This window comes from Ochotona curzoniae, unplaced genomic scaffold (genome assembly GCF_017591425.1).
Source record: "Ochotona curzoniae isolate NIBS_2020 unplaced genomic scaffold, NIBS_Ocur_1.0 scaffold_4506, whole genome shotgun sequence".
NCBI lineage: Eukaryota > Metazoa > Chordata > Mammalia > Lagomorpha > Ochotonidae > Ochotona > Ochotona curzoniae.
Genome location: NW_024467119.1, coordinates 38639161 through 38658776, shown reverse-complemented (window position 1 = coordinate 38658776; position 19616 = coordinate 38639161). Strand labels below are relative to the sequence as shown.

General features: G+C 45.2%; 2 protein-coding genes and 1 long non-coding RNA gene across 6 annotated transcripts in view; 2 read left to right on the top strand and 1 right to left on the bottom strand.

Moving 5' to 3' along the window:
• Positions 1 to 620, bottom strand: part of LOC121147178 — a 77243-nt gene extending 76623 nt beyond the window's left edge. For both annotated transcript variants that reach the window (XR_005882345.1, XR_005882346.1), the window contains exon 1: positions 296 to 620. This is a non-coding gene — a long non-coding RNA (uncharacterized LOC121147178). The remainder of the gene's footprint in view (positions 1 to 295) is intronic.
• A 9347-nt stretch (positions 621 to 9967) lies between these two features.
• LOC121147177 (histone H2A.Z) lies at positions 9968 to 12106 on the top strand. 2 transcript variants are annotated; one of them, XM_040966955.1, is made up of 5 exons: positions 9968 to 10190; positions 10586 to 10663; positions 10995 to 11108; positions 11342 to 11471; positions 11667 to 12106. In XM_040966955.1, the coding sequence occupies exons 1-5, from the start codon at positions 10188 to 10190 to the stop codon at positions 11726 to 11728; spliced, it is 387 nt and encodes a 128-aa protein (XP_040822889.1). In that variant the 5' UTR covers positions 9968 to 10187; the 3' UTR covers positions 11729 to 12106. The 2 variants fall into 2 exon arrangements, with proteins under 2 accessions (XP_040822889.1, XP_040822890.1); XM_040966956.1 differs by having other exon boundaries at positions 9973 to 10190; positions 11411 to 11471.
• Positions 12107 to 13191: 1085 nt separating this feature from the next.
• The window catches only part of DNAJB14 (DnaJ heat shock protein family (Hsp40) member B14), a 51316-nt gene continuing 44891 nt past the window's right edge, over positions 13192 to 19616 (top strand). The window contains exon 1 of one of the 2 annotated variants that reach the window (XM_040966598.1): positions 13192 to 13372. In XM_040966598.1, the coding sequence (XP_040822532.1) occupies positions 13240 to 13372 (133 nt within the window). In that variant the 5' untranslated portion in view covers positions 13192 to 13239. The remainder of the gene's footprint in view (positions 13373 to 19616) is intronic. The other variant, XM_040966599.1, reaches the window with a different exon arrangement.

The following is a 19616-nucleotide window of genomic DNA, read 5'->3' as shown; positions in this document are numbered from 1 at the left end:
GAAAAGGATTATTGAAGAAACTAATGTCTATTTCACAAAAACATCAGGGCACTCAAAGACAAAGAAAATAGTTTTTATCTGGAAAGAATGACATTGATGTGGTAAAACTGTCCAGTTAATGAAGCATGTATGTTCCACTGAAGACAGAGAGATCCCAGGTGTGCATGGACATGAGCACTAGTTAAATCCTCTTGCAGGAAGAATTCCTTTGGTAAGTACAAAACCAGAGAAAGAGCATGGAGCACCTGCTCCTGGCCCTTGTATGCTCAAATGTCTCCTAAGATCCTGTCCTCACCTTTTAAAGTCAAGCTGCTCTGTCTCAGCTGTCGGGCTGGAATAGGTCTCTGAGTGAAAGTCCCAAACTCAAGAAATGACATAGAAATGTAGAGAATAATTAGGAGATGTTTCAGAGCAGTTGCTTCTTTACTAGCATGTCTCAAAAATCCTAAACCTGCTGACTCATTAATCACCATGTAGCAGCCATAGATGTTTGCTTACATAGCACACCCTTTTCCTCTTCTGTCTGGACCCTAGCAACATTACATTGCAAAGAGGGTAATTCAATCAGCTTGGAAAAAACTTGGAATTATACTAAGATGCTGCTCAGTTGTACTGATGTACAGATGGCTACGTTAGCTTTTACAAATTCGGCTGTGCTAACAAATGGCTCCAAATGTCACCAAATACACACACACACACACACACTCCATATAAAACAGGGCCGAGGGTGTCTAAGAGCTTGGAAAGGTCAGTAGACTCTTCTCTGTCATTTCCATTCAATGGACAGAATTGGAGAGTCACATTCTCTGCTTAGGGATTTTAACAAAAAATATGTTCGCCACATCTTTGACGTGGTTTTTGTCTTGAAGCTCAATCTTCAAACTCAATCAAATGGAGGTCTGTGAAGCACATAAATATTCTGTGGTTCTAGACGCTTGCCTCTTTTCTGGTGCTTCCTCTTCTGCTTTAGGATGAAGGTGGTATTTGCATTTCCTCAAACATGAAGAAAGTGGGGGTGGATATTTTGTCCAGCAGCTAAGATATCCTAGTGCCTTATAAGGGTGCCTTGGTTTGATAACTGATTCTGTTTCCTTACCCTAGACTCATGTATATGCAGATCCTGGGAGGCAACAGTGATGGCCCTAGTAACACGGGCCCTGTCACCCACATTGCAGACCTGGACTGAGTTCCCAGTTCCTATCTTTGGCCCAGTTGCAAACATTTTTGGGAGTGAACCAACAAATAGAAACTCTGTGTGTGTCTCTCCCTCTTCACCTCTGGGGTGGAGGACGGAAGTGGCATATTGTATGGAATTTCAAATGTGCTTTTATGCTGATAGGCTTTTCTCAGTTATTGTTCTCTTGCAGTATTGTGCATAAGAGATCTCCATAACAACCCAAGAGTTTTGAAAACAACAGATTTAGGATCTATAGCAACATCACCATTTTTGGTAAGAAAAGAAGAGAATTGAGAAGCAAAAACATGTGAATATTTGTCATCCCAAACTAGCAATATATATGGAGAAATTTTCTGAACATACTCAGCTATTTATTCTTAACATTTATGTGTTTGTTTAAAAGGCAGAATTACAGAAAGAAAGGGAGAGACACACAGCAGTGTTTTCAGTCTGTTGGCTCACTCCCCAAAATGTCCACAACAGGACAGGTCTGAACCAGGCAACGTTGGGAACCAAGGGCCAGGAAGTCCTCCCCAGGCTCATACATGGGTGGTGGGGCCCAAGTTTTCTAGTCAAATATAGAAACACGGTACCTGATGTGACATCACGTGTTACTTTTCTGGGTCTTTTTCTTTGGCAAGCTTTTCAGCTTTCAGTTACACTCATATTTTCCCTTGGTATGTTCATTTGTGACAACAGCATAATCTAACGTTTTTGCTTCTTGTGGGGTTGGGGGAAGACAGTCCAGTACAATGATTCAATTGGTTTATCTTCCCCACTGCAAGCACTGGGACCCCATATGGGCACCCAATCATGTCTCATATAGGATGCCATCATGTCTCAACTGCTCCACTTCCCATCTAACTCCCTGTTTGTGGCCTGGGAAAGCAGTGGAGGACGGCTCAAAGCCTTAGGACCCTGCATCTGCATGGGAGACCGGGAGATAACTCCTTGCTCTTGACTTCAGGTCAAATCAGCTCTGGCCATTGTGGCCATTTGGAGACAGCAGACTGAAGATCTTTCTCTGTCTCTCCTTCTATCTGTAAATCTGCCTCCCAAATGAAAATAAGTAAATCTTAAAAAAATAAGAAAGAAATGCTTCTTGGGATATATGAGTATGCATATTTATCTTTTGGTTTATTAAATTATCCAAAAGACAAAGTTACAAAGATATATAGATAGATAAAGATAGAAAGAAGGAGGGAATCTTCCGTAAATGGTTCACTCCCTAAAGGGTCTCAACAGCTAGAGATGGGCCAGGCTGAAGCCAAGAGCCAGACCCTCAATCCCAGTCTAGCACAGGGGTGGCAGGGACCAGTTGGGCCATCTCCCACTCCTTTTCCAGGCTTATAAGCAAGGAGCTAGATCAGAACTATAGAAACTTAGACTAAAACTGGTGTCCATATATGATGCCAGTGTCACAGATAAAAGTTTAATCTATTGCAGCCCCTAAATCTTTTAAATTTAAAAATTTATTAAGGTGGCCAGTGTTGTGATGTACTGGATAATCTGTAAAGCCAGCATCCCACAAGGACACTGGCTTGAGTCCCAGCTGTTCCATTTCTAAGCCAGCTCTCTGCTAATACACCTGTTTGCGTCTCTATCATCTGCATGGGAGGTCTAGATGAAGGTCCTGGCTCCTGACTTGGGCCTGGTCGATTGTAGCCTTGGCCTTGCCCATTGTGGTCATCTGGGGAGTAAACCAGTGAGTGGAAGACCTCTGTCCTTCAAGCTTACCCTTTGTGTGTAACTCTGTCTTTCAAATAAGTAAAATAAGTCTTTTAAAATGCAAATATCCAGGCTGGAATCTTAACTTCCAGGCCAAATACCTATTTGCTAAATTTTGTTTGATTGACACATTGTACAGATTTGCGGGGTACAGTGTGACATCTCAATATGTGTGTATAATGACTGAAGAGAAGATCAGGATAACCTGCACCTCTATCACCTCAAACAGTTCCCATATCTTCATGTTGGAAACACTGAAAATCTTCTCAACCAGCTGTTTGGAAGCAACTGTCACCCAGAGTTACCCTACTGTGAGGTAGAACATTGGCAGTTACTCTTCCAATCCAACTGCACTCTGTATCCTTCATTCCTTTCCCACCTCCCCAGGATGTGTTTCTGGTTTTGATTCACTTCACAATCAGCTACCTTGACAATCAGCATACCTGCTAGGAAGTTCTACTTGGATTTTCTAACTGTAAATCAGGTCAATATCTGATAACTTTCTTGACAGTGTTTTCTCCTCCTTTCTATTCAAATCTACTTTTTCAGCTTTCCTGTTTCTACAGATGGCTTTTTAACTTGATATCTCAGACTACCAATCAAAAAAATGCACACTTTGCAGAAAATCTAGGTATTTTCTGTGCTCCCTCTGTCACACCTTTAACATTCAACTCATGTGTTATTTTTCCATAATGTCATACCCAGCTGCTAAAATCTTAATTTTTTCCTTCAAGTGGTTTCATACTTTTCTGTTTCACTGTTATACAAACACATCTAAATAACATTGACTTTATCAGCTTGCCAACAGTGATGTTCTTCCATGATTTGTTCTTGACTGTTTTTATATATTGGAATCCTAAAAATAGAGAAACACTGCATATTCTACCCCTTTCAGGAACAGTAATTGGTTGCTCAGACCCTCAAAGTAAAATCTATATTTAGGGTGTTAGTTTACAGTGCCTCCCATGGTTTTATTTTCTGCTGTTTGAATTTCCCAAGGGCAATCATCATCTGAAGATATTAAATGGATGATTACAGAAGTAAACAATTCATAAACATCAAATTGAATACCGTTCTCACTGTGATTAAATCATACTGATTTGCTCTTCAGTTTTGAAAAAGCAGAGAGACAGAGAGACAAAAAGAGGGAGAAAAACAGAATTTCCCATCTATTGGTTCACTTACCAGTTGGATACAATACTCAACTAGGACTGGGTCAGGCTGAAACCACGAACTGAGAATTCAGAACTGGTCCTAGGAAGCAGGGACCCAAATGCTGGAACCACCATCTTCTGCCTCCCAGGGCATACATTAATAGAAAGCTAGACTTGTGAGTAGAGCTGAGAATCAAAGCCAGGTAGTGGGATATGGAATATGGGTACTCTTCGCTATATTCCTAATGCTATGTCAAATGCCTTCCCTAACCGCCTGTCTTGTTTTGCCTGGAATGTGTATTAGCATATCCATGGTGTATATACCATCTGCCCATTAGTTACTTAATAGCTGTTTCAATTATTAAGTTGATTGTCATGGGATGCCAGTGCTTATATTCAAGTATTCTTTATAAAGTAGCGTATTATTATGACACAATGACTGTTACTTCATCTCATTATGTTGTGTCATCTCATATCATCACAAGAAAGATGAGTGTAGAACACTTAGAATTTTTTAGGATTTATTTATTTTTATTGAAAAGGCAGATATACAGAGGAAGAGACAGAGAGGAAGATCTTCCATCTGAGGGTTCACTCCCCAAGCGGCTGTAACGGCTGGAGCTGAGCCAATCCAAAGCCAGGAGCCAGGAGCTCTTCCAGGTCTCCCATGCGGGTGCAGGGTCCTAAGGCTTTGGGCCGTCCTCAACTGCTTTCCCAGGCCACAAGCAGGGAGCTGGACGGGAAGCAGAGCCACCAGGATTAGAACCCACACCCATCTGGGATCCTGGCATGTGCAAGGCGAGGACTTTAACCACTACGCTATCGTGCCGGCCCCATTTAGATATTTTGAGACTGCATCCAGCTACATTTTATTATAGTATATTGCTATATTTTACTATTATTATTCTTACTGTGTTTAGATTATAAATTATGGTTTATTATAAACATGCACATTTATGAAATAATTGTATACATATAATCATATACGTCTTCCAACAGTTGTTAAATGCCTTTGAATGTATCCTATAAAAACAAGAGGGACTGTCCATGCTCCAAATCATTAGGTTTGGGTTCAACTGCAAGCAGCAGATGAACCAAAACAAGAGTGGTTCAGACTAAACAGATGTGAAAGTTTGGAGGATCCTTGAGCATGTTTGATCATCATCAAAGACCTTTCCTCCTTCTGCCTTATTCTCTATTCAAGTAATAGTTCAAGACAGCGTTCCATTTGTCTTCATTCCAGGCAGCAGCAGAAGAAATTATGGTTTTGCCTTAGTTAAGGAAATTTCCTTGGTGTCTCTCTCTCTCTTACACACACACGTGCACACACTATTGCAGTTTACATCTTTTGAACAAAACATATTTTTGTGACCAAAGTTTGGTTTTATCCTAATGATTGTGTGCCATGGTTTAGATGTTTGCATCCTGTCCAATGTTGGAACATGAATAGCATCCAGTGCCCTTCTAAACAGGCTCCACAGGCAGAGGGAGTTCATCTCTCCTATACTTGCATTGCCCTTGATGATGACATGGTGTTACTGCCCTTGGGAGGACCCGGCATCAAGGAGCCTTCTGGAAAGATGGCAGTAGCCTTCATCAGATTGATGAACCTCCTGCTGCATTGAGCTTCAAGGGTCCAGTCTCCAAATTTGTGAGAGACAAAGTTATTCTTAATAAATTAGCTACAAACTGTATGAGAGCAACACAAAACAGACTATGATGCGATGTATCTTACTAAAAATTGGAAGTTCTAGCACTGATGAGGCTGAGATAGTGGATACCACATCTATCTTTAAATGGCTACTTGTTCATTACATCCTGCCTTTTTCAGTCAAAAGGGCAGCATGAACTTAGTTCATCTTAGTTCAGTTGAACATCAATTCTTCAAAATGGCTCCGTTCACTGCTGTCTCTATCCTTTAAACTAGAGGTACTGTTAATGTGGTAGCCACTGGGGGGTCCTTATTTTGTAATAATCTTACATTGAGGGAAGGAACTAGGCTGTATGTACCTCACGTCCTACCCACCATTGCTTTGCATATTGCCTGGCCAGGAGAACAATCTGTATGTCATCTTTGACAGGGGCCATATTAATCATCTCTGTGTCTCCAATTTTAGTACATGTGCTGCTGAAGTGAGCACCTGGAGAACAATCTGAGGGCCATGTTCTGTTGTAGCTAACAGAGCTGGAAGCAGCCAAATAATGTCACCACATACCTCATTGGTAAGGAGTGGCTATGTGCCAAGTGTTAGGATGTATAGTACTGCATCTCAGTGCAAATCTATATAGACAAAAGAAGATGGTAAAATAATAGAGGTGAACTAAATGTGTACAGCGACTTTCCTTGTCATGTTAGAACTGTGGTCAGGAGAGCTGGCAGTGGATTAGCTGCTGCTTGTGAGAACAACATCCCATGACAGAGTGCTGTCTTGAGTTCTGGCTGCTCCATTTCTGATCCAGCACCCTGTTAATGCATCCTGGGAGGCAAGCTCATGATTCAAGTGCCTTGGAAACCTGCCAGCCATGAGGGAGACTGGACGGAGTTCCTGGCTCCTGGCTTCTGTTTGTCTTATCTCTGGCTATTGTGGCCATTTGAGAAGTGAACCAGTAGACAGAAGAATCTTTTTCTGTGTCAAGTAAACAAAAAAAAATGGATCTTGTTCAAAAGGAAGAGTGGTAAGGACATGACTCCTGTGTGCACATCTGTGTGTTTACGATTTAGCTGAAAAGATAAGAGTTACACAGTTAACATAGGTTGAGTGAAATCTTCTTTGGAAAACAATAGCAACACATGCCCTTATTTGCCCCTGTGCTGAAATATCCTGAAGATCAATATAATGGGAACTAGTGCTGTGGTGCAGTGGATGAGCTGCCACCTGCAGGACCGGTGTCCCAAACGGGAGACCAATTGCAGCCACTTGCACAGTGAACCTGCAGATGGAAGGACTGTTATCGTCTCCCCTCTGCAACTCCGCCTTTCAAATAATTCAATATTTTAAATAACTAATCTAATTAATGGAAGTAACCCTGATTTTTGACATTGAAATGTAACTTTGCAAGCATTTTGAGAAGTCTTAGGTAGGAGGAAAATATCATTTTTAAAGTGGTAGCAGGGGCCCAGTGCAGTAGCCTAGTAGCTAAATTTAGTTCTCATCTTGCATGTGCCAGGATTCCCTGTGGGCACTGGTGCATATCCTGGCAGCTCCACTTCCCATCCAGCTCCCTGCTTGTAGCCTGGGGAAAACAGTAGTGGATGGCTCAAAGCCTTGGGACCTTGGTACCCATATAGAAAACCAGGAAAAAGCTCCTGGCTCCTGGCTTTGGATCAGCTCAGCTCTGGCCGTTGTGACCACTTGGGGAGTGGATCAGCAGACAGAAAATCTTTGTCTTTCTTTCTCTCTGTACATCTGGCTTTCCAATAAAAATGAATAAACCCCTTTTTTTTTTAAGTGGTAGTAGGTATCATGGTCTCAAATTTGTTCTTCCAGAAATGGCTAAGGATTCTGATTAAGCAGATTCATTGCTCTTTTTTGTAACTTGCCCCTGGTCTTTGTAAATTGCAGGATGTAATCTGTTCTGTGGAGATGTAGAGCTGGCAACTTGGAATCAAAACGTACCCCTCTGGTTTCAACACTGCAGTCTCCTGCTCACAATCATGTTAAGGTGAGCTCAGGGGGAACTTGCGCCTCTGTATCGCAAATATCAGTACAGAGCTCCTATAGCCGTACTTCACAGGACCGCTTCACAGTCCTGTGGGCTTGGGTTATCCAGTATTATGAATCCACATTTAATAAATGCAGGAACTTGGGCTGGTGCTATGGTGTAGCAAGCTAATCCTCCATCTGCTGTGCCAGTATCCCATATAGGCTCTGGTTCTAGCCCCAGCTGCTCTACTTTGATCCAGCTCCCTGGAAAACAGCAGAGCATGGTGCAAGGCCTTGAGTCCCTGTACCTACATGGGAGACCTGGATGAAGTTCCTGGCTCCCAGCCTTGGACTGGTCCAATTCTGACCATTGTAGCCATTTGAGGTGTGAGCCAGTGGATGGAAGATCTGTTACTCTCTCTCTAATTCTTTCAAGTAAAACAAGTGAAAAAAAAAAAAGTGGAGAAACTGATAATGTCCTGTTCTCTGAAGAAACAACTCAGAGTATTAAATCAATCTTGGGTTATAGTTTGGTTGACTCGGTTGTGTTTGCTTTGGGCAAGCTTCAGGCTTGCTGTTGCCACATCAAAGGAATGAAGTGTGCAAGACAGGAAGAACAAGTGAGCAACTGAAGACACGTTATTTCAGTGTTTTCCACAAAATGTAGAAGGCAGTAGTAGCTGCTGAGTGCTTACTGCGTGTCCATCACAGGCTATCCCGTACACTGCACACCTTCTGCTTCACTCCCGCGATCACCATGTGAATAACAGCGGCTCAGAAGCTCCACGAAGCGGGTAACCCAGCAGAGCCAGTGAGGAGGAGGCAGCCACGCAGAGGACCTGTCTCAGCTCCGGAGTTCATTCATTCAACACTCTCCCCTGATTCTCTCCAGCTGGGCTTCAGGGCAGTACGGTCCAAACTGGTGATGCCTTGTGGAGTCAAACGTAACTACTTCGTTGAGACGCATAGCTCTTTATCCACATTCTTATCAAACGCAGTGGGGGTCTGGCGAACTCTTGCGATTGATGATATCATAAGGCCCCCTCAGTTCCGACGAGGAATATGATCTGTGATAAATATACTAGAGTTTATCTTCAAGAAACCTGAGTGTCTCTTGGTAAAAAGCAAACCTTTCAAATGGACACCTAAAGTAGAGCGTAGTCTTTAAATTTTTCATGTTGCAACTCTTCAGCTATTGAAGTGTAACACTGTATTTCCAAGCAGCTGGAGATGCTCACAGGTGTTATTAATCTATTAGCTGGAAGACGAAGTAGCTGACAGTATTCTAGTACTACGTGTACAGGACTAGTTTTTCAGCCCACCATTTGCAATTGATTACATGGACCATCTGTAACTGCTTGTGAATCACGTTAGGAACCCTCTGACATTTACTGAACATTTGTCGTGTAGCAAAATATTTAGCGTGGAAAGGTTGACACATAATCAGCTCGGAGATGTCACTAAATCAACTTTAGACACCAGCCTATAGGTAAAACCCGCTGATGTGCAGACACCGGAAAAACACGATTTATGATTTGATTGAAGCTCCAAGCACCCCCCCCACCCCCACCCCGCGCGCGCACGTAAACAAAAAGGTCTTCTGTGAAGGGGCGAGGTAAGTTGGCTCCACCGTCTGTTGTTTTAAAACCACCCCCCAGCCTCGGCGGGGGTGGGAGCCGAGGGAGAAGAGGCAAGGACTCCGCTGAAAAACAAGTGCGATCATCCGACGGCTGGGGAGTCGCCCTGGGGGAGGTAAACGCGGCATCTCCTCGCTGGCTGTGGCCGAACTGACCCCCTTTCACTGGTCGCGGTCGCGCCATCTGTCAGACGGGAAGAAGCGCCGGGGACGGGCAAGGCGGTAGCGCTCTGCGAGCCCCGGAAGCCGGCTGCGGGGAGACAGCCTCCCGCCCGCCACGACTCGGCGGAGGCAGTGAGGGACCCGCGCCGGGCCAAGCCCCCGGGACGCTTCGCGCGGTCTCCTCAGCCTGGCGGAGGGTCCGGCGGGGGGCGCTGCCCCATGCCTGGCCCCGCCCCTGAGCCCCTCGGCTCCGCCCCCCAGCCACGTGACACGGCGTCCCGGCCGCTCCGCTCGCGCAGCGCGACTCCTTGTGTTTCTTCCCTCCCGCCGCCGTGCCCTTCTTCTCCCTCAGTTCCCATCCCTCCGCCCTCCCCCACCTCCTTCCGCACGCGCCAATCGCGGCTCGAGCCAGGGAGCGCCCGCCCTTTCGCTCGTTTCTCCGCTGCCTCATTGGCTGAGACCTCAAGGACGCGTCCCGAGGGCGGGCGGCAGCCATTGGTGGGATGAGCAATCCGAGTTCCCGGATGAGGGAACATTCTGCAGTATAAAGGCCGCGGGGAAGGCGGGAGACAGCGCAGTTTGAATCGCGGTGCGCCGGAGGAGTCGGTGGTTGGGGTCTCGCCGGGGGGGGGTCGCATCAGCCCTTTTTCTCTGCCTTGCTTGGTTGAGCTTCCGCAGAATTCGAAATGGTGAGCTGGGCGGAGGCGGGTGCTGGGTGACTGCGCGGGCTCTGGCGGGAGCCGAGCCCCGGTTCCCCCCACGGGGATGAGGCTCCAGCGGCGACGGTTGGGAACGCGCGGAGCGGGACTGAGCGCAGCGGGGGTGGGGTGGAGGGAGGGGATCTGCCGGGGCGAGCCGGGCCGCGGCCGCGGCGGTTGGGCGGCGGCGGTTGGGCGGGCGGGCGGGCGGCGCCTCCGGGGGCCGGCGGGCGGGGGCGCCCCCGCGGCGCGTGGCGGCCCGGGGTCCCCGGCGGGGCGCGCGGGGGGCGGCGGGGCGCGCCGAGGGCGGCGGGGGAGGGGCGCGCCGCCCCGGTAATTCTATCTTGTCCGATCCTCCTCCGCTCGCGGGCGTCGGCGCGCCGCAGGCTGGCGGTAAGGCTGGGAAGGACTCCGGAAAGGCCAAGACAAAGGCGGTTTCCCGCTCGCAGAGAGCCGGTTTGCAGGTCAGTAGTTGTGGTGGCAAGTCGCCTGCGAAATCTTGCACCTCCCCTTCTTGTGTGTCTTCGACCCAGATGGGATTTTTGTCTTCTTTTTTTTTTTTGCTTTTTTTTTTTTTTGCGTTGGTGATGCGTTGATGCGCGACTTGCGGGGGCTGCCCGCACGAGAAATACCGGGGGGCAGGTGAGAGAGAGGGCTGCGGCGGTCACGTGTGTGTGTCTGTGCTGGGATGCCTGTGCAGCACTGGCGACTGTGCCCCTGGCTTTGGCGCGCGTTTAATTTCCCCATCTTGGACTCCATGTCGTTACGCATGCATGCTTGTGTTTTTAAATGAAGTTCCCGGTGGGCCGCATTCACCGACACCTGAAATCCAGGACGACCAGCCACGGACGTGTGGGCGCGACCGCCGCTGTGTACAGCGCAGCCATCCTGGAGTACCTTACCGCAGAGGTAACTGAGTGTCCGCCTCGGATGGGCAGGGCTGGGGGGCGGGGGGGGGAGCGGCGAGAGGGAAGGAGGAAAGTGATGCAAGAAAACTCGAGGCCCGAGAGGACGCTAGAGGGAGCCGGTGTCCCCTCTCTGGCCTTGCAGGTAGCTGGGCTGGCACTGGGCACAGGAGCCTTGGTGAGGGTTTGCTGTCCTGCATCTCGGTCAGAGGAGACTGACCGGAGTCCGCCTTGCAGGTACTTGAGCTGGCGGGAAATGCATCAAAAGACTTGAAGGTAAAGCGCATCACCCCGCGTCACTTGCAGCTGGCTATTCGTGGAGATGAAGAGTTGGACTCTCTCATCAAGGCTACCATTGCTGGTGGTGGTATGTGACAAAGCTGGGGTTTGCTAGTACCCATTCCTTTGAGGAAGAAAAATCCTTTGCTTCTAATTCCCGTTAGGTTTTGCTGTAGAGGAGGGCATTTAGGAATGTTTTCACTGATGCCACATGGCCGTGATAGATTTGGTGTGTGTATACAACTGGATGGGTTTTTGATCACAATCTGTGTCACTTTCCCAGGTGTCATCCCGCACATCCACAAGTCTCTGATCGGGAAGAAAGGACAGCAGAAGACTGTCTAAAGGCTGCCTGGATTCCTTGTTTTCTCAGGACTCTAAATACTCTAACAACTGTCCAGTGTTGGTGATTCCAGTGGACTGTATCTCTGTGAAAAACACGATTTTGCCTTTTTGTAATTCTATTTGAGCAAGTTGGAAGTTTAATTAGCTTTCCAACCAACCAAATTTCTGCATTCAAGTCTTAACCATATTTAAGTGTTAAACTGTGGCTTCAAAGAAGCTATTGATTCTGAAGTAGTGGGTTTTGATTGAGTTGACTGTTTTTAAAAAAAACTGTTTGGGTTTTAATTGTGATGCAGAAGTTATAGTAACAAACATTTGGTTTTGTACAGACATTATTTCCACCCAGGTGGATAAGCTCAATAAAGGTCATCTCCCAAACTGGTTGTGTTCTCAGTTTGCTTGATTGTGATAGAAACTAGCTTGCAATGTCTTCAGCAGTAACTAAAGCCCGTTTCATTTCTGACGTCAAGATTGAAGCATTAAGCTCCAATACAGGTCAGGCACCGAGTGTAATTCATGTTTTCTAATGAGCCAGGTTGCACACGTGACTGCACCACCCAGGTACACTAGTCCCCTGGTGGACTTTGAAGGGAGATACTTGGCACGCAGAGCTGCCTCGATAGAATGAGTGAGCCCTCCGGAGCTCGAGGGTGCCAGGCACTCCTGAAGTAAACTGGGAGTGAGTGAACCTATGAAAGTATCTGATAGAACCATTTGGACACCTGCTTTCTGCTGTGTACTTCCTACTTCTGAAAGGCTCTGTAACTTTGGAGATTATAATACTTGGCATTAAGTGGCCCTCCCATCCCTCCTCTCATGACACCCATGAGGCACTAAACAGAAGTAAGGTTGACAAATCGGAAAAATGAACCAGTAGTAACATCCGAAGGGCTGGTTTCTGCCTAACTGGATAATGGCTGCAGATCACCAAAATAATTGGCTGAACCCAAATTGAGCTACCCTACCTCTGGTGAGCTTGCGGGACGTGTAGGGCAGAAGCGTGCAGCTGGAACGGCATTTCTGATAACCCCGTGCTCCGGAAGCGCCGAGTCTGTGCAGACCCCGCGGTCCTCACCTGACCACGTCCAGGGGCTGGGGGCGGGGCCACGGGCCCTGGGAATTTTCCTGAACACCAGCGGCCCTTTCCCCCGGCTCGCGGGTGCAGGGATGGCCGCGCGGCTTCCCCTGCGGCCCGCCGGGCCCTCGCCCCGGCGGATCGGCTCCCCGCGGCGCCCGCCGGGCAGCGCCGCCCGCTCGCCAAGCTGCTCGATCCGGAGCCGGGAAGGATGCGGCTCGCGGCGTAGCGGCCCGCGGGGGGCGGGGAGGCCGCCGTGAGGAGGCGGAGCTCGAGGCCCGCGCGTCCACCCGGGCCGCCGCCGCGGTCCCCTGCGCTCCTCCCGCCTGCCACCGCACGCCCCCGCCCGGGCCGGCCTCACCTCCTCCGCGGCGGCGGCGGCGGCTTCCGCCCCTCGTCGCTGCGCTCCCGGAGGAAACGGAAGCAGGCGCGAGCCATGGAAGGGAACCGGGATGAGGCTGAAAAATGTGTGGAGATCGCCCGGGAGGCGCTGAATGCCGGCAACCGCGAGAAGGCCCAGCGCTTCCTGCACAAGGCCGAGAAGCTGTACCCGCTGCCCTCGGCCCGCGGTGAGACCTCCACGGCCCCCGCCTCCCCGACCCCAGGTCCCCCCGCCTGCCCTGCCGCTCCCCCGGCCCGGGAGCCGAGGGTCCCACACACCCCGGGCCCGCCCGCCTCAGCCCCGGCTGCCCTGGGCTCCCTCTGCACCTGCCCCAGGCTGCCTGCCGGTACCCGGTACCTGGATGCTTTTCGCCAGTGCCCGGCGCCCCTTCTCCTGGGAGGAGACTCGCACTGTCTTTCCGGAGTGCGGGCTTTGACATCTGGATGTTCCTTCTGGCCTGGTCCTCCCCCCGCGCCCCAGCCCCGCTGTCCTCATCACCGCATCAGGCCTAGGCCCCTAATGAAGTGAGAGAAACAGGGCACTCCAGTGGCTCGCTCCAGGCTCACACCTCTGGGTTCTCTAGAAAACTGTTCCCATCTCCAGTACCTGAGATGACATTGCTTTTCCGGAGGAGGGAGGGAGAGACAGAGGTGCTTTACATGTGACACGGATGATCGAGAGGCTGAGTGATTTGCTAAATGGTATCTGATTGGATCGTTATTGAGAAATTCGATTTCTAAGGTGGCATACTGACTTTGTTTAGTTTCAGCTCACCTTGTTCATTGTCCTACTTTCTAGGCTTCTGAGTAATCATGGCTAACCCAAGAGAGTGCCAGGAGTTGTCCCTAGCTTTTTTATTTGAATTGTTTTGGGAACTCCTCAGAACAGTCCTCTGTAGAGGCGCAGGATTCCTTGGAATGGCTTTACTCTTGGGAAAACGGAATTTGAATGAGTGAGGGAGGGAATGAATGAATGAGTGAAAACATCTTACCCAAGGTTACAAAACAGTGTCAAACTCAGAATAGTAGCTGAGCTTTCAGATTCCAAAAGGCCTTGAACCATTACCCTGGATTGCCTTACCAATGGAGTACTTACTGCTCATTTGCAAGCCAGAGCATCTGCTGGTTAAGATTGTCGATAACAATGTGGGGCTGCCTGTTTGCTTTTCTTGTGGTTTTGTTCATTTTCATTTTACTTGGTTGTGGCTTAGTGCTCTTTGCTTTTCTCTCCATCCTTTCCATTGCATTGAACTCAGCTAACAGAGGACACGAAAGCAAAGTCAAAGTTAATCAGTTTTCAAGTTGCTAAAAAAAAAGTGTTTACCATCATAACCATTCTTAAGTGTACAGTTTCATAATTTTAACAATATTTGCATTGTGTAAGGAGTCCTCTGAGCTTTTTTTTTCGTTTTTTGTTTGTTTGTTTAAACTTTCTATCTTAAACTCTAACCTGGACCACCGCTCCCTGTTTCCTGTTTCCCCAGCCCTGGAAACCACCATTGTTTGTTTCTATAAACTGGACTACTTTCAATACTTCATGTCAGTGGAGTAAGTGGAATCCCACAGTGTTTGTGATTTGCTTATTTCACTTAACATACTGTCCTCAAGTTTCACGTGACAGCATGCAAGAGCATTTTCTTTTTAAAATGCCTAATAATTCATTGTAAATACATTCACATTTGGTGTTCTTCACCTGTGAAGAGACGTTTGGATTCCTTTCACATTGTGGCTGCTGGGATTAATGTAGCTGTGAACGTCAGTGTGCTGAGAGTTTTTGGTCTCTCTTTGGAACGTACATCCAGAAGAAGTGTTGTTGCATCACACGCTAGTTGTGTTTTTCATTTGTGAGTAACCTGCGTGCCATTCTCCATAGCAGCTACAGCGTTTTACGATCTCGCCAGCGGTCCACAGGGATAGCGGTTTCTCGGTGTCCTCAGCGGTACTCCTCTTGTTGAGGGCTGAGTCGACACCATTGCCACTCTGGTGGCTAGGCGATGACAGCGCTGCAGTTTCTTCTCTGGTGAAGAATGGTTTCATACACTTATCTGTCTATTGTCTTTGAAGAAATGTTTATTCCAGTCTTTTGCCCATTTTAAATTTGTGTGTGTGTTTTTGTTGTTGAGTTGTAGTTCTTTATACAGGCTGGATATTAATCTATTAGATAAAATATATTTTGTAGATATTTTCCACATTCTGTATTTCTGTATTCTGTAGATTTCTTTTTTTACTCTCTTAATTGTGTCCTTTAATGCACAAAACTTAAATGTTTGTATCTCCCATGAAACTGTTTGATAGTTATAGGGATGCCTTTCTCCCCCCATCCTTCCTCTATTTCCCTCCTCTCTCCCCACCATTTTCTCCCATATTATTACAGTAGTTTATTCTCTTAGTAACTTTCTATTAATTTAGTGTACCATGGCATTGTAGATATAGGCAAAGTTAGAAAATTCAGAGTATCATACTGTAGTTGGTATATTTAAATGTTTCATTGGGAGTCCTACTTTTATTTGGGAGTAGAGGTGTGTACTGCAATGTATCTTTACTTCCTGGTACGCTAGTCTCCATTATGCTGTTCATCTATGAGTGCATAGAACTTGGTACAGGTTTCATGTTTGGATGTGTTTCATTATACCTGTACTTTTGGTGTCATAGTTAAGAAATCATTGCCAGGAATTGAGTATTTTTGAATCTCCTCTACTGTGTGAATCCCACGATTATACAATTCCATGTAGTAATATCTAACTCTAGAGGGACAACTGCGTAAGCACTCTGGACAGAGCTAACTTGGCTTTGCAAGTCTGGCCTTCCTCCTAATATTAACATTGGACAGATTGGAGCACCTGTCCAGCCCTCAGCTCTTTGTTCCATTAAATGGGAAAAATGGAAGTACTGATCTGATTGTATTGTTGTTTTAATTGTGTTATTGCATATAAAACATTGAACAGCAATCACTCAATTAATTTGGGTATCTGGAATGTGAGGCCCCGAGAGAGGCCTTGAAACTTGCCAGAATCTATATTGGCATGCTTCTGTCATATAAGTAACTTGAATCATTGAACATGACACAGTTGTTGCTGTTATAAACAGGAACACAGGAAAGAATAAGAAGTGTAAGGGTGAAAGCCTGCAGTACAGATTGATTACATGACAGCCTGTGATGTCCGAATTAAAGAGTAGGAAATAATTGAGATGCCACATAAAAACCTTAGTGCAGATGCACTTTTGGCCTTCCATACTTAGTAGCCATGGACAAGTTAGTTAGCTTTTATGAGCCTTCCTTAATTGTACAAGGGGGTTTCAAGAAGTTCATGGAAATTTGCTTTCTTTTTAAGGATTTTCTTTAAATTTTTTGAAACCCCCTGGTATGTAGCAGTGAAGATGTCATCACAGTTTGATAGCTGAAATAGTTACGTGCAAGTATTTATCAAAGTATGTTTTATATAGAACAGTCTTAGAAAATGTTAATTGGAATAATTAAAGAATTCAGGGGAGGGAAAAAAATCTGTGACATTCTAGAAAATGTTTAATGTAGAAGGAAGTTGAAGCCATTGGTTGCAATGAGATTTTAAAAGTTTTGTGTGAATTCCACTTATTCTTAACTGTATCTCAGTGTTCCTCTGGATATGCATGATAATAACAACGTAAAAGGAAACATTGCACTTTGATTTCATTATTCTGTTACAGATGACCTTTGATGGTTTGATTTAGCCATTTTTTTTTTTTTCAGCTTTATTGTGATGGGAAATCCGTATTTATTTCACAGAAATGATACTTTGACTTTTGGTCTTTTGCTGATCTGGCCTTATGCCTTTGCCTCCCACTCAGACCACGACCACCCCACGCCTACCAGCTAGGAGCAGGTAGCAGGCATCAGCTGCAGCTCCCCGTCTGCTGTGGGATCATGAGGGGAAGCAAGAGGCACCCTACATCATACTGTGTTGTGAGCATTTGGGGGTGTTATGTTTTCTCATGCCATCGTGTCTATGAAACACCAGTCTCTATCTCTTGGGCCTGTGCAGCCATTCTGTTTTCTCTATGAATACAATCTTTAATAAATTATGAGTTTGGTGTTTGATAACTTTGTTGAACAGTAGGCTAAATGTTGCAGGCAATGTTTAAGGCAGTTTTAACTATGATATTCAGTCAACTAAGTGTATCTTCAAAGACATTTTTAATTTACCATGGGTTGGGGGGAAGATAGCCTCATTGTAAAGTAATAAGCATCTGTCCAGTGAATGGAAAAATATGAGAGCAAATTCTAGCCAAATTCCAGGATTTTTGTCATCTTAAAAATTAAATGCTTGCCAGGAAAGAAGTCTGATTGATAAAACACTTTAGTAAATTGGCATGAATTTTCCTTGTGGAAAATTGCGTCTCTAAAGGGATCTAGGGCATTGTTGCTCTCCATGTTTTTAGTTGAGAATATTTAGTTTAGTACAGTTTACTTATTGCAGCAGACATAGGTGAATTGAATTGTATTTCATACTGTAAATTAGTTAACCTATATATGATGAAGAGCTAGCACATATGAGCTATAAGTATTTTGGAAAAAGAATGTCAGTAAGTGAAAAGCAAATTACATTTTGGTTTCTTAAGCTGTGCATTTATTATTGGTGCGTTTTGGACTTACATAGAGGAACATAGCTTTATGGTTTTAATGATGTGCATCTTTGTTTTAAGCATAAGTACTTTAGTGTTGCATGGTGATCAGGGAACAGTTTGAGCTATAGAGTTGTTTTAAAAGCACTTTTCAATATAAAAAAAGTTTAAATAAACATAAAGCACTTTTCAAGAACCTCCATAATCTGAATCTAACGGTGGCCGATAGCTTCAAAAAAGACCATCCTATGTCTCCTTCGTGACTGCATAATGTATATTTGCAGCTTCTGCGTATCCCATCATATGATAGATAAGTATGTTGATGTTTCTTCTCTTTCTTGCCATATTATTTGAAAATTTGGATTTATTAAATTCAAAACTCTTTCCCATTTTGTCTTTTTTAAACTGTGACACATCTGAAGAACTTTTCCAACCTATTCCTTTTAGGATAATTTCATCTTTTTTCTGACTTGATTAAAATTTAGAAATGAGTACAAATTACACATTCAAAGCAATTATTCTTATAGCACTGAATTAAGTCTTACAAAATGATTTTTAAATATCAGCTAATAGCCAAACTGCTTCAGATATTGCAGAATCCTGAATTTGGGTGTGAACCTTAATTTAATGGTGATAAGGTCTTGGGTAAACGGCATACTATTCAAACATCAGTTTCCTCATCTATGGTGTGAGGGTTTGTTTATTCGATAAATATTTATTGAATACATTTCTCTCCTATGGGAGCTTGAGCAATGTCCTTACCCTCATGTGGCTTACATTCTAGAGAAAATATGGAGTATCTGGTGGACGCATAATGGTTCAGTTCTTGGCATCTGCTTTTCCAAGCCTCAGTTTCCTTGTGTGTAATTGTTAACTTGTCATAAAGATTTTGTTTTCTTAAGTGTTCTGAGAATGTAATCTGTTACTATCCAAGAAAACTCACATGGTGGTTTAGAGTTGACACTATAATATTTGTCTCTTCCTTCATTTTCAAAGTATTTGAACAGAAAATACTTGCCTTCATTTAAGGTTAATTTTAATCTGGATTTGCCTGCTGATTCCATTCTTAATTACTATTTACTTCTGCCTCACCACATTTCTTCTTACTAGTTTATGAGGGTATTTTAGAAAGGTTGTGAGAAAATGGAGTTCAAAGATAAGTTTGTTCTGGTGCAAAAAAACTTCTGAATGTTTCACATAATTATTTGTCATTTTTAAAATTATTATTTTCTATGATACAGTTTTGTAGCTAAAAGGGATTATGCCAACTTTCTCCACCTCCCTTCCCATTTTCCCCATGTGATCACCATAGTATAGTCTCTTAGTAACAGCTACAAGATAAACATTCAGTTACATATTTTTCTTGAACTTTGTGAAGACCCCCAAAACACATAAAAATCACAAAAATTTTTACATCAAAACAGTGATTCCATTTGCTGTGAAGTTTTGTAAGAAGCAATTATTTATTTATTTTTTCATTTTATTTGAAAAAGAACTTCCATCTGCTGGCTTACCTCCCAGGTACCTACAATATAGTAGCTAATCTGGGCCAGCTGAAGATGGGAGCCTACAGCTCAGTATGGGTCTTACATGAGGGTAGGCAAGGACCGAAGTACTGAGCCATTGCCTGGTACTCTGAGTGTGGTCATTAGCAGAAAGCTGGATTGGAAATGAGGGAGCTAGGACACTAAGCAGGCACACAGATCTCTGAAAGCAGGAGTTAACTGCCTTGCCGGATTGCCCTGCCTCCATGAGCTTTTTGAAGTACCCATGTATAAGACTCTTTCCAGGGCTTCTAAGTTCTTTTAACCACAGTTTTATTTCCCATAATGC